The sequence below is a fragment of the Salvelinus namaycush genome, unplaced genomic scaffold, assembly GCF_016432855.1.
Source record: "Salvelinus namaycush isolate Seneca unplaced genomic scaffold, SaNama_1.0 Scaffold1807, whole genome shotgun sequence".
Classification (NCBI taxonomy): Eukaryota; Metazoa; Chordata; class Actinopteri; order Salmoniformes; family Salmonidae; genus Salvelinus; species Salvelinus namaycush.
The window spans coordinates 27,497-43,966 of NW_024058572.1; the positions used below are offsets into that span (position 1 = coordinate 27,497).

Sequence of the window (16,470 nt, forward strand, 5' to 3'; positions counted from 1 at the left end):
GAAGTCATTAGCCTAGGGGTTCAAATACTTTTTCCATCCTACACTGTGAATGTTTAAATTATGTATTCTATATAGACAAGAAAAACACAATCATTTGTGTGTTATTAGTTTAAGCAGACTGTGTTTGTCTAGTGCTGTGACTTAGATGAAGATCAGATCAAATTTGATGACCAATTTATGCAGAAATCCAGGTAATTCCAAAGAGTTAAAATACTTTTTCTTGTCACTGTATGTTGTAATATACTGAACAAAATATATAAATGCAACATGCAACAATTTCACATTTTTTTACTGAGTTACAGTTTATATAAGGAAATCCGTCAATTTAATATATTAATTAGGCCCTAATCTATGGATTTCACATGAACTGGCAGGGGTTCAGCCATGGGTGGGCCTTGGAGCGCATGGGCCCACCCACTGGGCAGCCGGGCCCAGCCAATCAGAATGAGTTTTCCACCCAAAAAAGGGCTCTATTACAGACAATATAAATAAATACTCCTCAGTTTCATCAGCTGTTTCAGGGGGATGATCTCAGACGGTCCCAAATTCTGCCAAATTCTCTAAAACGAAGTTGGAGCCGGCTTATGGTAGAGAAATTGGTGGACATTCCTGCAGTCAACATGGCAATTGCACGCTCCCTCAAAACTTGAGACATCTGTGGCATTGTGTTGTAAGACAAAACTGCACATTTCAGTGGCCTTTTATTGTCCCCAGCACAAGGTGGACCTGTGTAATGACCATATCAGCTTCTTGATATGCCACACCTGTCAGGTGGATGGATTATCTTGGTAAAGGACAAATGTTCACTAACAGGGATGTAAACAAATGTGTGCACTTTTGAGAGAAATAATATTTCTCTGCGTATGGAAAATGTCTGGGATCTTTTATTTCAGCTCATGAAACATGGGACCAACACTTTACATGTTGCATTTATATGTTTGTTCAGTATATATTGTAACTTCAGTGCCATACAGTGCATTCGGAAAGTACTCAGACCCCCTGGCGTTTTCCACAATGTGTTACATTACAGCCTTAAATGTTTTGAAAAAAAAAAAATTCAGCAATCTACACACAATACCCCATAACGACAAAGCGAAAACAGATTTTAGAAAATGTGCAAATTTATTACAAATAAAAAAGAGAAATACCTTATTTACAGTATTCAGACCGTTTCCTACGAGACTTGAAATTGAGCTCAGGTGCATCCTGTTTCCATTGATTGTCCTTGAGATGTTTCTACAACATGATTGGAGTCCACCTGTGGTAAATTAAATTGATTGGACATGATCTGGAAAGGCACACACCTGTCTATATAAGGTCCCACGGTTGACAGTGCATGTTAGAGCAAAAACCAAGCCATGAGGTCGAAGAAATTGTCCGTAGAGGTCTGATGCAGGATTGTGTCGAGCCACAGATCTGGGGAAGGGTACCCCCAAAAATTGCTGCAGCATTGAAGGTCCCCAAGAACACAGTGGCCTCCATTATTCTTAAATGGAAGAAGTTTGGAACCACCAAGACTCTTCCTAGAGCTGGCCGCCCGGACAAACTGAGCAATCGGGGGAGAAGGACCTTGGACAGGGAGGTGACCAAGAACCCGATGGTCACTCTGACAGAGCTCCAGAGTTCCTCTGTGGAGATGGAATAACATTCCAGAAGGACAAACATCTCTGAAGCACTCCACTAATCAGGCATTTATGGTAGAGTGGCCAGACGGAAGCCACTCCTCAGTGAAAGGCACATGACAGCCAAAAGGCTCCTAAAGAATCTCAGACCATGAGGAACAATATTCTCTGGTCTGATGAAACCAAGATTGGACTCTTTGGCATGAATGCCAAGAGTCACGTCTGGAGGAGACCTGCCACCGTCCCTATGGTGAAGCATGGTGGAGGCAGCATCATGCTGTGGGAATGTTTTTCAGCGGCAGGGACTGGGAGACTAGTCAGGATCGAGGGAAAGATGAACGGAGCAAAGTACAGAGAGATCCTTGATGAAAATCTGCTCCAGATCACTCAGGACCTCAGACTGGGGCGAAGGTTCACCTTCCAACAGGACAACGACCCTAAGCACACAGCCAAAACAATGCAGGAGTGGCTTCGGGACAAGTCTCTGAATGTCCTTGAGTGGCCCAGCCAGAGCCCAGACTTGAACCCGATCAAATATCTCTGGAGAGACCTGAAAATAGCTGTGCAGCGACGCTTCCCATCCAACCTGACAGAACTTGAGAGGATCTGCAGAGAAGAATGGGAGAAACTCCCCAAATACAGGTGTGCCAAGCTTGTAGCATCATACCCAAGAAGACTCGAGGCTGTAATCACTGCCAAAGGCGCTTGAACAAAGTACTGAGTAAAGGGTCTGAATACTTATGTAAATGTGATATTTCAGTTTTATTTATTTTTATAAATTTGCAAACATTTCTACAAACCTGTTTTTGGTTTGTCATTATGGGGTATTTTGTGTAGATTGACGAAGAGAAAAAAAAACAAATACATTTTAGAATAAGGCTGTAATGTAGCAAAATGTGGAAAAAGTCAAGGGGTCTGAATACTTTCCAAATGCACCGTATGTTGTAATATATTGTAACTATAGTGACCTTTCTATATATGTTGTAATATATTGTAACTATAGTGACCTTGCTATATATATATTGTAATATACTGCAACTATAGTGACCTTGCTATATATGTTGTAATATATTGTAACTATAGTGACCTTGCTATATATATATGTTGTAATATATTGTAACTATAGTGACCTTGCTATATATATGTTGTAATATACTGCAACTATAGTGACCTTGCTATATATATGTTGTAATATATTGTAACTATAGTGACCTTGCTATATATGTTGTAATATATTGTAACTATAGTGACCTTGCTATATATATATTGTAATATATTGTAACTATAGTGACCTTGCTATATATATATTGTAATATATTGTAACTATAGTGACCTTGCTATATATATGTTGTAATATATTGTAACTATAGTGACCTTGCTATATATGTTGTAATATATTGTAACTATAGTGACCTTGCTATATATATGTTGTAATATATTGTAACTATAGTGACCTTGCTATATATATATTGTAATATACTGCAACTATAGTGACCTTGCTATATATGTTGTAATATATTGTAACTATAGTGACCTTGCTATATATATGTTGTAATATATTGTAACTATAGTGACCTTGCTATATATATGTTGTAATATATTGTAACTATAGTGACCTTGCTATATATATGTTGTAATATATTGTAACTATAGTGACCTTTCTATATATGTTGTAATATATTGTAACTATAGTGACCTTGCTATATATGTTGTAATATATTGTAACTATAGTGACCTTGCTATATATATGTTGTAATATATTGTAACTATAGTGACCTTTCTATATATGTTGTAATATATTGTAACTATAGTGACCTTTCTATATATGTTGTAATATATTGTAACTATAGTGACCTTTCTATATATGTTGTAATATATTGTAACTATAGTGACCTTGCTCACCAGAACGCTCATGATCTGCAGCTCTTTAAGGACGAAGTCCACCATCTTCTGATTGGTCAGTGAGGCCAGGGCGGCGTTGTGACCCCGACAGGTCAGCTTGGCATTATCGTATGAGTCCTTGGCTGTGATGAACTTTAGACACGAGTTACCAACCAGGTGCCAGTTCTCACCACATATATTCTCTGGAGGAAGAGAAATATTGATTATAAATAGAGATATACACTACTGGTCAAAAGTTTTACAACACCCCCATTTTTTCCCAGTTTTTATTGAAATTTAACCAGTTAATAACCTGAAATGGTACAAAGGTAAGCGATAAACTGCAAGACGTAAAAAAAAAAAAAAAAAATTCCGAGTTACAAAAAAGGCCTTTTTCCGGGGAACAAGTAATGGGTTAACAAAGTAAGGAAGTAAATTAAGCCTTGAAAGTTAATGCTAACAATTCCTACAGGTGTCCCAGATGTTGTTGCTTACTTCCAAACCCCTCTGGCTGTATAAAAGCAGAGTTGGAACTGACTGTGTTACTGCACCCTCTTAACAAAGGAAGACAGACCATTATAACCCTTAAAGGTCTAGGTCCTTTAGAAAGCCACGGTGTCAGTGAGTACAGTTTCCTACACCATCAAAAGGCACTGGGAAACTCTGACAGGAAGCGGTCTGGCAGACAGGTAGAGGTCTGGCAGACAGGAAGAGGTCTGGCAGACAGGAAGAGGTCTGGCAGACAGGTAGAGGTCTGGCAGACAGGAAGAGGTCTGGCAGACCCAAAGCCACAACAGAATCAGAAGACAAGTTTCTGAGAGTCAACAGCTTGCGTGATACACGACAACAGCTTCACACTGGTCGAAGTCAGCAAGTCTCAGTTTCAAGTGTTAAGAGAAGACTTGGAGCTGCAGGTTTGACAGGTCGCATGGCAGTAAGACCGATGGCAAAATGAGAAGGGGGAAAGGAAAAGAGGCTTGCCTGGGCCATGAAGCACCGCCTGGGGTCTACTGAAGACCGGAAGAAACCTACGGTTCATCACGCAGGGTTTTTCTACGCCGTCGAGTAGGAGAACCGATGGTTCCTCAGTGTGTGACACCAACTGTCAAACATGGAGGAGGAAGCGTGGTGATCTGGGGCTCTTTCGCTGGATCCAGAGTCTGCAACCTGCACAGAGTGAGTGGCACCCTGAACCAAAATGGCTACCACAGCATTTTGCAGCACCATGTTATACCCTCTGGTTTTTGCATAGTTGGTCAGGGGTTCATCCTACAGCAAGATAACGACCCAGAACATACCTCCAGGCTATGGGGTTCATCCTACAGCAAGATAATGACCCAGAACATACCTCCAGGCTATGGGGTTCATCCTACAGCAAGATAACGACCCAGAACATACCTCCAGGCTATGGGGTTCATCCTACAGCAAGATAACGACCCAGAACATACCTCCAGGCTATGGGGTTCATCCTACAGCAAGATAATGACCCAGAACATACCTCCAGGCTATGGGGTTCATCCTACAGCAAGATAACGACCCAGAACATACCTCCAGGCTATGGGGTTCATCCTACAGTAAGATAACGACCCAGAACATACCTCCAGGCTATGGGGTTCATCCTACAGCAAGATAACGACCCAGAACATACCTCCAGGCTATGGGGTTCATCCTACAGCAAGATAACGACCCAGAACATACCTCCAGGCTATGGGGTTCATCCTACAGCAAGATAACGACCCAGAACATACCTCCAGGCTATGGGGTTCATCCTACAGTAAGATAACGACCCAGAACATACCTCCAGGCTATGGGGTTCATCCTACAGTAAGATAACGACCCAGAACATACCTCCAGGCTATGGGGTTCATCCTACAGCAAGATAACGACCCAGAACATACCTCCAGGCTATGGGGTTCATCCTACAGCAAGATAACGACCCAGAACATACCTCCAGGCTATGGGGTTCATCCTACAGCAAGATAACGACCCAGAACATACCTCCAGGCTATGGGGTTCATCCTACAGCAAGATAACGACCCAGAACATACCTCCAGGCTATGGGGTTCATCCTACAGCAAGATAACGACCCAGAACATACCTCCAGGCTATGGGGTTCATCCTACAGCAAGATAACGACCCAGAACATACCTCCAGGCTATGGGGTTCATCCTACAGCAAGATAACGACCCAGAACATACCTCCAGGCTATGGGGTTCATCCTACAGCAAGATAACGACCCAGAACATACCTCCAGGCTATGGGGTTCATCCTACAGCAAGATAACGACCCAGAACATACCTCCAGGCTATGGGGTTCATCCTACAGCAAGATAACGACCCAGAACATACCTCCAGGCTATGGGGTTCATCCTACAGCAAGATAACGACCCAGAACATACCTCCAGGCTATGGGGTTCATCCTACAGCAAGATAACGACCCAGAACATACCTCCAGGCTATGGGGTTCATCCTACAGTAAGATAACGACCCAGAACATACCTCCAGGCTATGGGGTTCATCCTACAGCAAGATAACGACCCAGAACATACCTCCAGGCTATGGGGTTCATCCTACAGCAAGATAACGACCCAGAACATACCTCCAGGCTATGGGGTTCATCCTACAGTAAGATAACGACCCAGAACATACCTCCAGGCTATGGGGTTCATCCTACAGCAAGATAACGACCCAGAACATACCTCCAGGCTATGGGGTTCATCCTACAGCAAGATAACGACCCAGAACATACCTCCAGGCTATGGGGTTCATCCTACAGCAAGATAACGACCCAGAACATACCTCCAGGCTATGGGGTTCATCCTACAGCAAGATAACGACCCAGAACATACCTCCAGGCTATGGGGTTCATCCTACAGCAAGATAACGACCCAGAACATACCTCCAGGCTATGGGGTTCATCCTACAGCAAGATAACGACCCAGAACATACCTCCAGGCTATGGGGTTCATCCTACAGCAAGATAACGACCCAGAACATACCTCCAGGCTATGGGGTTCATCCTACAGCAAGATAACGACCCAGAACATACCTCCAGGCTATGGGGTTCATCCTACAGTAAGATAACGACCCAGAAAATACCTCCAGGCTATGGGGTTCATCCTACAGCAAGATAACGACCCAGAACATACCTCCAGGCTATGGGGTTCATCCTACAGCAAGATAACGACCCAGAACATACCTCCAGGCTATGGGGTTCATCCTACAGCAAGATAACGACCCAGAACATACCTCCAGGCTATGGGGTTCATCCTACAGCAAGATAACGACCCAGAACATACCTCCAGGCTATGGGGTTCATCCTACAGCAAGATAACGACCCAGAACATACCTCCAGGCTATGGGGTTCATCCTACAGCAAGATAACGACCCAGAACATACCTCCAGGCTATGGGGTTCATCCTACAGCAAGATAACGACCCAGAACATACCTCCAGGCTATGGGGTTCATCCTACAGCAAGATAACGACCCAGAACATACCTCCAGGCTATGGGGGTCATCCTACAGTAAGATAACGACCCAGAACATACCTCCAGGCTATGTCAGAACTACCATAGAAGAAGAGAACAAGGTAGTAGGCTTCAACTCGTGGAATGGCCAGCACCGTCTCCAGACTTCAACCCCATGGAGCTGGTTTGGGATGAACTGGGCCGAAGCAAAGCAACCTACAAGTGCAACGCATTAGTGGGAACTTCTGCAACAGCGGTGGGAAGAACTTTCCCGACAATATTTGATTTCCGTTGTAGAAAGAATGCCACGAGTGTGTTCGGCTGTTATGTCTGCAAAAAAGGTGGCTACTTTGATGAGTCAAAAATGTAGATAACAGATTCCATGATTTCTTTGTCTCTTGTTTATCTGTTCTATGCTTTAATTTCATTAAGTACATTAAGACATTAAACTGTGTGAATTTTTGTTTTAAAAATGAAAAATGGAGGTGTTGTAAAACCTTTTACCGGTAGTGTATATAGATAGAGATATTCTCTAGAGGGTGGACAGGACAAGACAGAGGGTCCGTTTACACATACAACCTTAACTCTCAACAGGATATTGGCTATTATTTTCTATTATATATGATTAATGCTTAATTAGGAAGAACCAAATCCTACAATTAATAGTACAGTATACCATTATAATTAATAAGTAAAACAAATATGACATATTTAATAAGTTAATACCAGTAACCATTACAGTTCTGATGAGATGTACAGTAGTATAAAACAGAAAAAGGAGATTTAAAAACACTATACATTTAATTTAAAAAATTAAACACTTCTGGTTTCTAGGCTCTTACCAGGTAGATAGGTACACTTCTGGTTTCTTACCAGGTAGATAGGTACACTTCTGGTTTCTTACCAGGTAGATAGGTACACTTCTGGTTTCTTACCAGGTAGAGAGGTACACTTCTGGTTTCTTACCAGGTAGATAGGTACACTTCTGGTTTCTTACCAGGTAGAGAGGTACACTTCTGGTTTCTTACCAGGTAGAGAGGTACACTTCTGGTTTCTTACCAGGTAGAGAGGTACACTTCTGGTTTCTTACCAGGTAGATAGGTACACTTCTGGTTTCTTACCAGGTAGATAGGTACACTTCTGGTTTCTTACCAGGTAGAGAGGTACACTTCTGGTTTCTTACCAGGTAGAGAGGTACACTTCTGGTTTCTTACCAGGTAGATAGGTACACTTCTGGTTTCTTACCAGGTAGATAGGTACACTTCTGGTTTCTTACCAGGTAGAGAGGTACACTTCTGGTTTCTTACCAGGTAGAGAGGTACACTTCTGGTTTCTTACCAGGTAGATAGGTACACTTCTGGTTTCTTACCAGGTAGATAGGTACACTTCTGGTTTCTTACCAGGTAGATAGGTACACTTCTGGTTTCTTACCAGGTAGAGAGGTACACTCCTGGTTTCTTACCAGGTAGAGAGGTACACTTCTGGTTTCTTACCAGGTAGAGAGGTACACTCCTGGTTTCTTACCAGGTAGAGAGGTACACTCCTGGTTTCTTACCAGGTAGAGAGGTACACTCCTGGTTTCTTACCAGGTAGAGAGGTACACTCCTGGTTTCTTACCAGGTAGAGAGGTACACTTCTGGTTTCTTACCAGGTAGAGAGGTACACTTCTGGTTTCTTACCAGGTAGATAGGTACACTTCTGGTTTCTTACCAGGTAGAGAGGTACACTTCTGGTTTCTTACCAGGTAGAGAGGTACACTTCTGGTTTCTTACCAGGTAGAGAGGTACACTTCTGGTTTCTTACCAGGTAGATAGGTACACTTCTGGTTTCTTACCAGGTAGATAGGTACACTTCTGGTTTCTTACCAGGTAGAGAGGTACACTTCTGGTTTCTTACCAGGTAGAGAGGTACACTTCTGGTTTCTTACCAGGTAGAGAGGTACACTTCTGGTTTCTTACCAGGTAGATAGGTACACTTCTGGTTTCTTACCAGGTAGAGAGGTACACTTCTGGTTTCTTACCAGGTAGAGAGGTACACTTCTGGTTTCTTACCAGGTAGAGAGGTACACTTCTGGTTTCTTACCAGGTAGAGAGGTACACTTGTGGGTTCTCACCTGGTAGAGCGATACACTCCTGGTTTCGAGGTTCCCACTGGCAGTTCTGGTCCACCCCACAGCTCTTACAGCTGGTCTTCTTGTTGCAGACATATGATGGGTTGTCTTTGGGGCAGACACCATACTCCACTATGGCCCCCTGGGTAGGAAGACATGCATTCACATACATGACGATTCCTGCTTACTCCCTCCTGATTCCAGGAACATTCAAAACAAATTGAAAACTGAAGTATTTTATGAAAGTTACTCTAATTTTTCAACCCTAATGGTACCAAATACACATTGTGTGAAAGTCCATCTTATCTAAACGTAAAATAACCGGCCGCGGCCCATTCTTACCGTGACGGCCGTGCAGTTGGAGCTCACGGAGACACACTGAACAGCACACCACTGACAGCCGTTAGTATTGGCTGTACAGCTGTAACAGTCCGTGTAGTGGTCACAACGATCGTTGTCAGCATCTACAATACAACCAGAGAGTCATATTTAGTATAGCTGTAACAGTCCGTGTAGTGGTCACAACGATCAGCATCTACAATACAACCAGAGAGGACCTTGTTAATCCATACTGTGGTAATATAATACTATATAGCAAAATAATAGTATATTAGTAGTATAGTACTAGTGTGGTACTAGTATAGTATAGCGGGGTATCATATATTAGTAGTATAGTATATTAGTAGTATACCATAGTAACAATGTAATACTAATATATTATAGTACTAGTACAGTATAAAAATAGTGTAGTACTAATATAGTATATTATATTAAATCAAACTTTATTTGTCACATGCCGCCGAATACAAAAAGTGTAGAGGCTTATTTACAATTAACCAACAGTGCAGTTTAAGAAGGGTTATTTAACCTTTATTTAACTTGGCAAGTCAGTTAAGAACAAATTCTTATTTACAACGACGGCCTAGGAACAGTGGGTTAACTGCCTTGTTCAGGGGAACAGTGGGTTAACTGCCTTGTTCAGGGGAACAGTGGGTTAACTGCCTTGTTCAGGGGCAGAATGACAGATTTGTACCTTGTCAGCTCGGGGATTCAATCTTGCAACCTGCTGGTTACTAGTCCAACGCTCTAACCACTAGGCTACCTGCTGGTTACTAGTCCAACACTCTAACCACTAGGCTACCTGCCGGTTACTGGCCCAACGCTCTAACCACTAGGCTACCTGCTGGTTACTTGTCCAACGCTCTAACCACTAGTCTACCTGCTGGTTACTAGTCCAACGCTCTAACCACTAGGCTACCTGCTGGTTACTAGTCCAACGCTCTAACCACTAGGCTACCTGCTGGTTACTGGCCCAACGCTCTAACCACTAGGCTACCTGCTGGTTACTAGTCCAACGCTCTAACCACTAGGCTACCTGCTGGTTACTAGTCCAACGCTCTAACCACTAGGCTACCTGCCGGTTACTGGCCCAACGCTCTAACCACTAGGCTACCTGCTGGTTACTTGTCCAACGCTCTAACCACTAGTCTACCTGCTGGTTACTAGTCCAACGCTCTAACCACTAGGCTACCTGCTGGTTACTAGTCCAACGCTCTAACCACTAGGCTACCTGCTGGTTACTGGCCCAACGCTCTAACCACTAGGCTACCTGCTGGTTACTAGTCCAACGCTCTAACCACTAGGCTACCTGCTGGTTACTGGCCCAATGCTCTAACCACTAGGCTACCTGCTGGTTACTAGTTCAACGCTCTAACCACTAGTCTACCTGCTGGTTACTAGTCCAACACTCTAACCACTAGGCTACCTGCTGGTTACTAGTCCAACGATCTAACCACTAGTCTACCTGCTGGTTACTTGTCCAACGCTCTAACCACTAGGCTACCTGCTGGTTACTAGTCCAACACTCTAACCACTAGGCTACCTGCTGGTTACTAGTCCAACGATCTAACCACTAGTCTACCTGCTGGTTACTTGTCCAACGCTCTAACCACTAGGCTACTTGCCACCCCAAAGAGTATAGTAAGTGTAGTACTAATATAGTATAATACTAGTATAGCAATCGTGTAGTATAGTATATTATTAGTATAGTATAGTACTAATATAGTATACTAATACTATAGTATAGGCTATACACCAGTATTGCTATAAGCATCTATGATCAACACACAGGATGTAAACAGTCAATACTGGACATATGAGAGGATTGGTTGAGGCTTCAATCCCAGGATGTAAACAGTCAATACTGGACATATGAGACGATTGGTTGAGGCTTCACTCTCCCCTACAACAAGAGAGATAGCGGAGACTCCCTATCACACCATCAAGAGATTGTTTTAAATAATGTTTTTTGAAAAAAGTAAAAAACATGATGTTTTGGCCGTTAACCGCATTTATCAGACTGAACAAAAGTAAAGAGAGAAGGACTATCTTCCGCTTCGAGGCAAGCAACACTGAAGCATGCATGAGAGCACCAGCTGTTCCGGACTTCTGTGTGATCACGCTCTCCGTAGCTGATTTGAGTAAGACCCTTTAAACAGGTCAACATTCAGGCCGCAGGGCCATTACCAGGTCCTGTACTCAGAGCATGCTCTGACCAACTGGCAAGTGTCTTCACTGCTATTTTCAATCTCTCCCTGACCCAGTCTGTAATACCTACATGTTCCAAGCAGACCACCATAGTCCTTGTGCCCAAGAACACCAAGGTAACCTGCCTAAATGATTACCGCCCCGTAGCACTCACGTCGTAGCCATGAAGTGCTTCGAAAGGCTGGACATGGCCCACATCAACACCATTATCCCAGGAACCCTAGACCCACTCCAATTTGAATACCTCCCAAACAGATCCTCAGATGGTGCAATCTCCATTGCACTCCACAGATTGCTGTTCATTGACTACAGCTCAGCATTTAACACCATAGTGCCATCAAAGCTCATCAATAAGCTAAGGACCCTGGGACTAAACACCCCCCTCTGCAACTGGATCCTGGACTTCCTGACGAGCTGCCCCCAGGTGGTAAGGGTAGGTAACAACACATCCGCCAGGCTGATCCTCAACACGGGAGCCCCTCAGGGTTGAGTGCTCAGTCCCCTCCTGTTCACTCATGACTGCACGGCCAGGCACGACTCCAACACCATCATTAAGTTTGCTGATGACACAACAGTGGTAGGCCTGATCACCGACAATGATGAGACAGCCTATAGGAAGTAGGTCAGAGACCTGGCCGTGTGGTGCTAGGACAACAACCTCTCCCTCAATGTGATCAAGACAAAGGAGATGATTGTGGACTACAGGAAAAGGAACTGGGCCGACATTCTGCTGATCTTCCCGTTGATTAAAAGCCCGATATCAGTGTTCTGTCCCCAAAACTAAAATCTGATACGAACAGAGTGCCAAACGTTTTGTAGGCCCTTCGCCAAAGTTCTGAAAAATTGTGTTGTTTACAAGGAGTGCAAGGGAAAATTGAGTTATTGCATACACGTACTTCACAGAGAAGGCGTTCCCCAACCGAAACATGCAAATACATGCTAGAACGTGCCATTAGGATCTCGCTAGCTCGTGCTTGGCTCTGCCCACTACCCTGCTTGTTCTACCCACTATACTTATCCACTACTTATACAACTTATCTGTCATCCTGGCACCGCCACCTCCTGATGCTAACGTTACTCTCCATGCAGCCCGCTGCAATGCCTCTTTTGGAAATCTATCAAATCTATAAACTAAAATGTGCAAAAACAGATTCGCCCCCGGTCGTAAAGACCATCCCACCCGCAATATTGACCTAAAACCACTAGACGAAGTTAGATAGTTGTTTCCAAACACACCGGAAGTACCTTGGGGTTCCAGGGCTCCTCCTCAAACCACAGTTCAAAAGGTCTATAGGGCCTTAGGGTTATAAAGGAGGTAACCTTAATAAAATACCAGGAAGAGCAGGGTTTATTTTCTCTTTGATAAGGGAGGTAGTAAACTGTATGATGGTAAGTGGGGGTAAGTTTGAGGTTCGTTAGATAGACAGGTTACCTACATGTTCTGGTTCCACAGGAGGCGGTCTGCTCATCCAGGAATCCAGGGTTCGCGTCCCAAGGCAGGCAGGTCTCTAGGGTAGCATTCCAGAGGCAGTGAACCCCCAGCCAGGTTGCTGCACAGACGGCAGCGTTAGGAGCACTGGAGCAGCTGGCTGGCGTATACATCAGAATGTCACTCAGCAGGAGACTGTTGAACCCCCCGAACACGTACATTACACTGCAGGAGAGAGAGGGAGAAAAAGGAGAGTGAGAGAGAGAAACAGAGAGAGAGCGTGCGAGGGGGCTGTGGAGTAAGACAGGGATGCAGCTTGAGCCCCACCGTCTTCAACATATATATCAACGAATTGGCAAGGGCACTAGAACAGTCTGCAGCACCCGGCCTCACCTGCTGAGACAAGGCAAGAAGAGACAAGGCAAGAAGGGCCTTCTATGCCATCAAAAGGAACATTAAATTCAACATACCAATTAGGATCTGGCTCAAAATACTTGAATCAGTTATAGAACCCATTGCCCTTTATGGTTGTGAGGTCTGGGGTCCGCTCACCAACCAAGAATTCACTAAATGGGACAAACACCAAAATGAAACTCTGCATGCAGAATTCTGCAAAAATATCCCCCGTGTACAACGTAAAACACCAAGTAATGCATGCAGAGCAGAATTAGGCCGATATCCACGAATTATCCAAATCCAGAAAAGAGCCGTTAAATTCTACAACCACCTAAAAGGAAGCGATTCCCAAACCTTCCATAACAAAGCCATCACCTACAGAGAGATGAACCTGGAGAAGAGTCCCCTAAGCAAGCTGGTCCTGGGGCTCTGTTCACAAACACAAACACACCCCACAGAGCCCCAGGACAGCAACACAATTAGACCCAACCAAATCGTGAGAAAATAAAAAGTTAATTACTTGACACATTAGAAAGAATTCACAAAACAACAGCCGCTGCCACGCTGATCCTCAACACTGGGGCCCCACAGGGACGCTCAGCCTCTTCCTGTACTCCCTGTTCACACACGACTGCGTGGCCACACACGCCTCTAACTCAATCATCAACTTTGCTGACGACACAACAGCTGTAGGCCTGAATACTAACAACGACGAGACGGGGAGAATGTGCCTTGGCAGAGTGGTGCCAGGAAAATAACCTCTTACTCAACAAAACTAAGGGGCCGATCGTGGCCTACAGGACACAGCAGAGCGAGCAGGGCCCCTATCAACTAGGAACATTAGCGTTTTGCTGCACCTAACTGTGTACGCGACCAAATAAATGTTATTCCAAATCCTCTACATGTCCTACATCCTGTGTGATGTCATCTTGACAGAGGTCATACAGTCACCAGCCCTGGAGGGAGGGGGGGGGGGGGGGGGGGGGGGGGGGGGGGGGGGGGGGGGCACCCCCGTCTAATCTGAGGAGGAGAATGAGAAGGGACAGGCTGATGTCCTTCTGACGTTCTACCACAGAGCTCTTAATAATCAACTACATCATCTATGGGCAGAACTGGTAGGCCTATTGAAAGTCTGTTGGCTTTTTCCTCACCCAGTTTACTGTACAACACCTGTCCCAGTTTACTGTACAACACCTGTCCCAGTTTACTGTACAACACCTGTCCCAGTTTACTGTACAACACCTGTCCCAGTTTACTGTACAACACCTGTCCCAGTTTACTGTACAACACCTGTCCCAGTTTACTGTACAACACATGTCCCAGTTTACTGTACAACACATGTCCCAGTTTACTGTACAACACATGTCCCAGTTTACTGTCCAACACGTCCCAGTTTACTGTACAACACATGTCCCAGTTTACTGTACAACACCTGTCCCAGTTTACTGTACAACACATGTCCCAGTTTACTGTACAACACATGTCCCAGTTTACTGTACAACACCTGTCCCAGTTTACTGTACAACACATGTCCCAGTTTACTGTACAACACATGTCCCAGTTTACTTTACAACATCTGTCCCAGTTTACTGTACAACACATGTCCCAGTTTACTGTCCAACACCTGTCCCAGTTTACTGTACAACACCTGTCCCAGTTTACTGTACAACACCTGTCCCAGTTTACTGTACAACACATGTCCCAGTTTACTGTACAACATCTGTCCCAGTTTACTGTACAACACATGTCCCAGTTTACTTTACAACATCTGTCCCAGTTTACTGTACAACACATGTCCCATTTTACTGTAAAACACATGTCCCAGTTTACTGTACAACACATGTCCCAGTTTACTGTACAACATCTGTCCCAGTTTACTGTACAACACGTGTCCCAGTTTACTGTTAAACACATGTCCCAGTTTACTGTACAACACATGTCCCAGTTTACTGTACAACACATGTCCCAGTTTACTGTACAACACATGTCCCAGTTTACTGTACAACACATGTCCCAGTTTACTGTACAACACATGTCCCAGTTTACTGTACAACACATGTCCCAGTTTACTGTACAACACATGTCCCAGTTTACTGTACAACACATGTCCCAGTTTACTGTACAACACATGTCCCAGTTTACTGTACACCACATGTCCCAGTTTACTGTACAACACATGTCCCAGTTTACTGTACAACACATGTCCCAGTTTACTGTACAACACCTGTCCCAGTTTACTGTACAACACATGTCCCAGTTTACTGTACAACACATGTCCCAGTTTACTGTACAACACCTGTCCCAGTTTACAACATCTGTCCCAGTTTACTGTACAACACCTGTCCCAATAGAAAGTGTCTTTGTACCTGACCAATCAGAGGGTGTTTCTGTACCTGTCACTGTAGATGGCTGTGTGTCCGAACCGGTTGACATCATGGTGGAGGTCTGGTCTGGACAGCACTGACCACTCATCACATGCTGTAGAGAAGACAAGTTACACATTTATATCTGTTGCTAAATCTGGACAATGAGAACATTCTAGAAAAGACAAAACAGACAGGGGAAAAGGACATTTGACAAAAAAAGGGTAATGTATTGATGTAGCTACCCTCTGTGGTAGTAGAGGTAGTAGTATAATGTATTGATGTAGCTACCCTCTGTGGTAGTAGAGGTAGTAGTATAATGTATTGATGTAGCTACCCTCTGTGATAGTAGAGGTAGTAGTAGAATGTATTGATGTAGCTACCCTCTGTGGTAGCAGAGGTAGTAGTATAATGTATTGATGTAGCTACCCTCTGTGGTAGTAGTATAATGTATTGATGTAGCTACCCTCTGTGGTAGTAGAGGTAGTAGTATAATGTATTGATGTAGCTACCCTCTGTGGTAGTAGCATAATGTATTGATGTAGCTACCCTCTGTGGTAGTAGAGGTAGTAGTAGAATGTATTGATGTAGCTACCCTCTGTGGTAGTAGAGGTAGTAGTATAATGTATTGATGTAGCTACCCTCTGTGGTAGTA

At 44.0% G+C, this 16,470-nt stretch overlaps 1 protein-coding gene across 1 annotated transcript in view; it reads right to left on the bottom strand.

Annotated features, from left to right (window-relative positions):
• The window catches only part of LOC120037663 (attractin-like), a gene marked incomplete at its 5' end in the record, with an annotated part of 37,280 nt that extends 21,346 nt beyond the window's left edge, over positions 1 to 15,934 (bottom strand). Inside the window, 5 exons of the mRNA XM_038983657.1 lie at positions 3,525 to 3,706; positions 9,084 to 9,222; positions 9,423 to 9,544; positions 13,064 to 13,281; positions 15,846 to 15,934. Coding sequence (XP_038839585.1) covers positions 3,525 to 3,706; positions 9,084 to 9,222; positions 9,423 to 9,544; positions 13,064 to 13,281; positions 15,846 to 15,934 — 750 coding nt within the window. The remainder of the gene's footprint in view (positions 1 to 3,524; positions 3,707 to 9,083; positions 9,223 to 9,422; positions 9,545 to 13,063; positions 13,282 to 15,845) is intronic.
• Between the last annotated feature and the right edge of the window lie 536 nt (positions 15,935 to 16,470).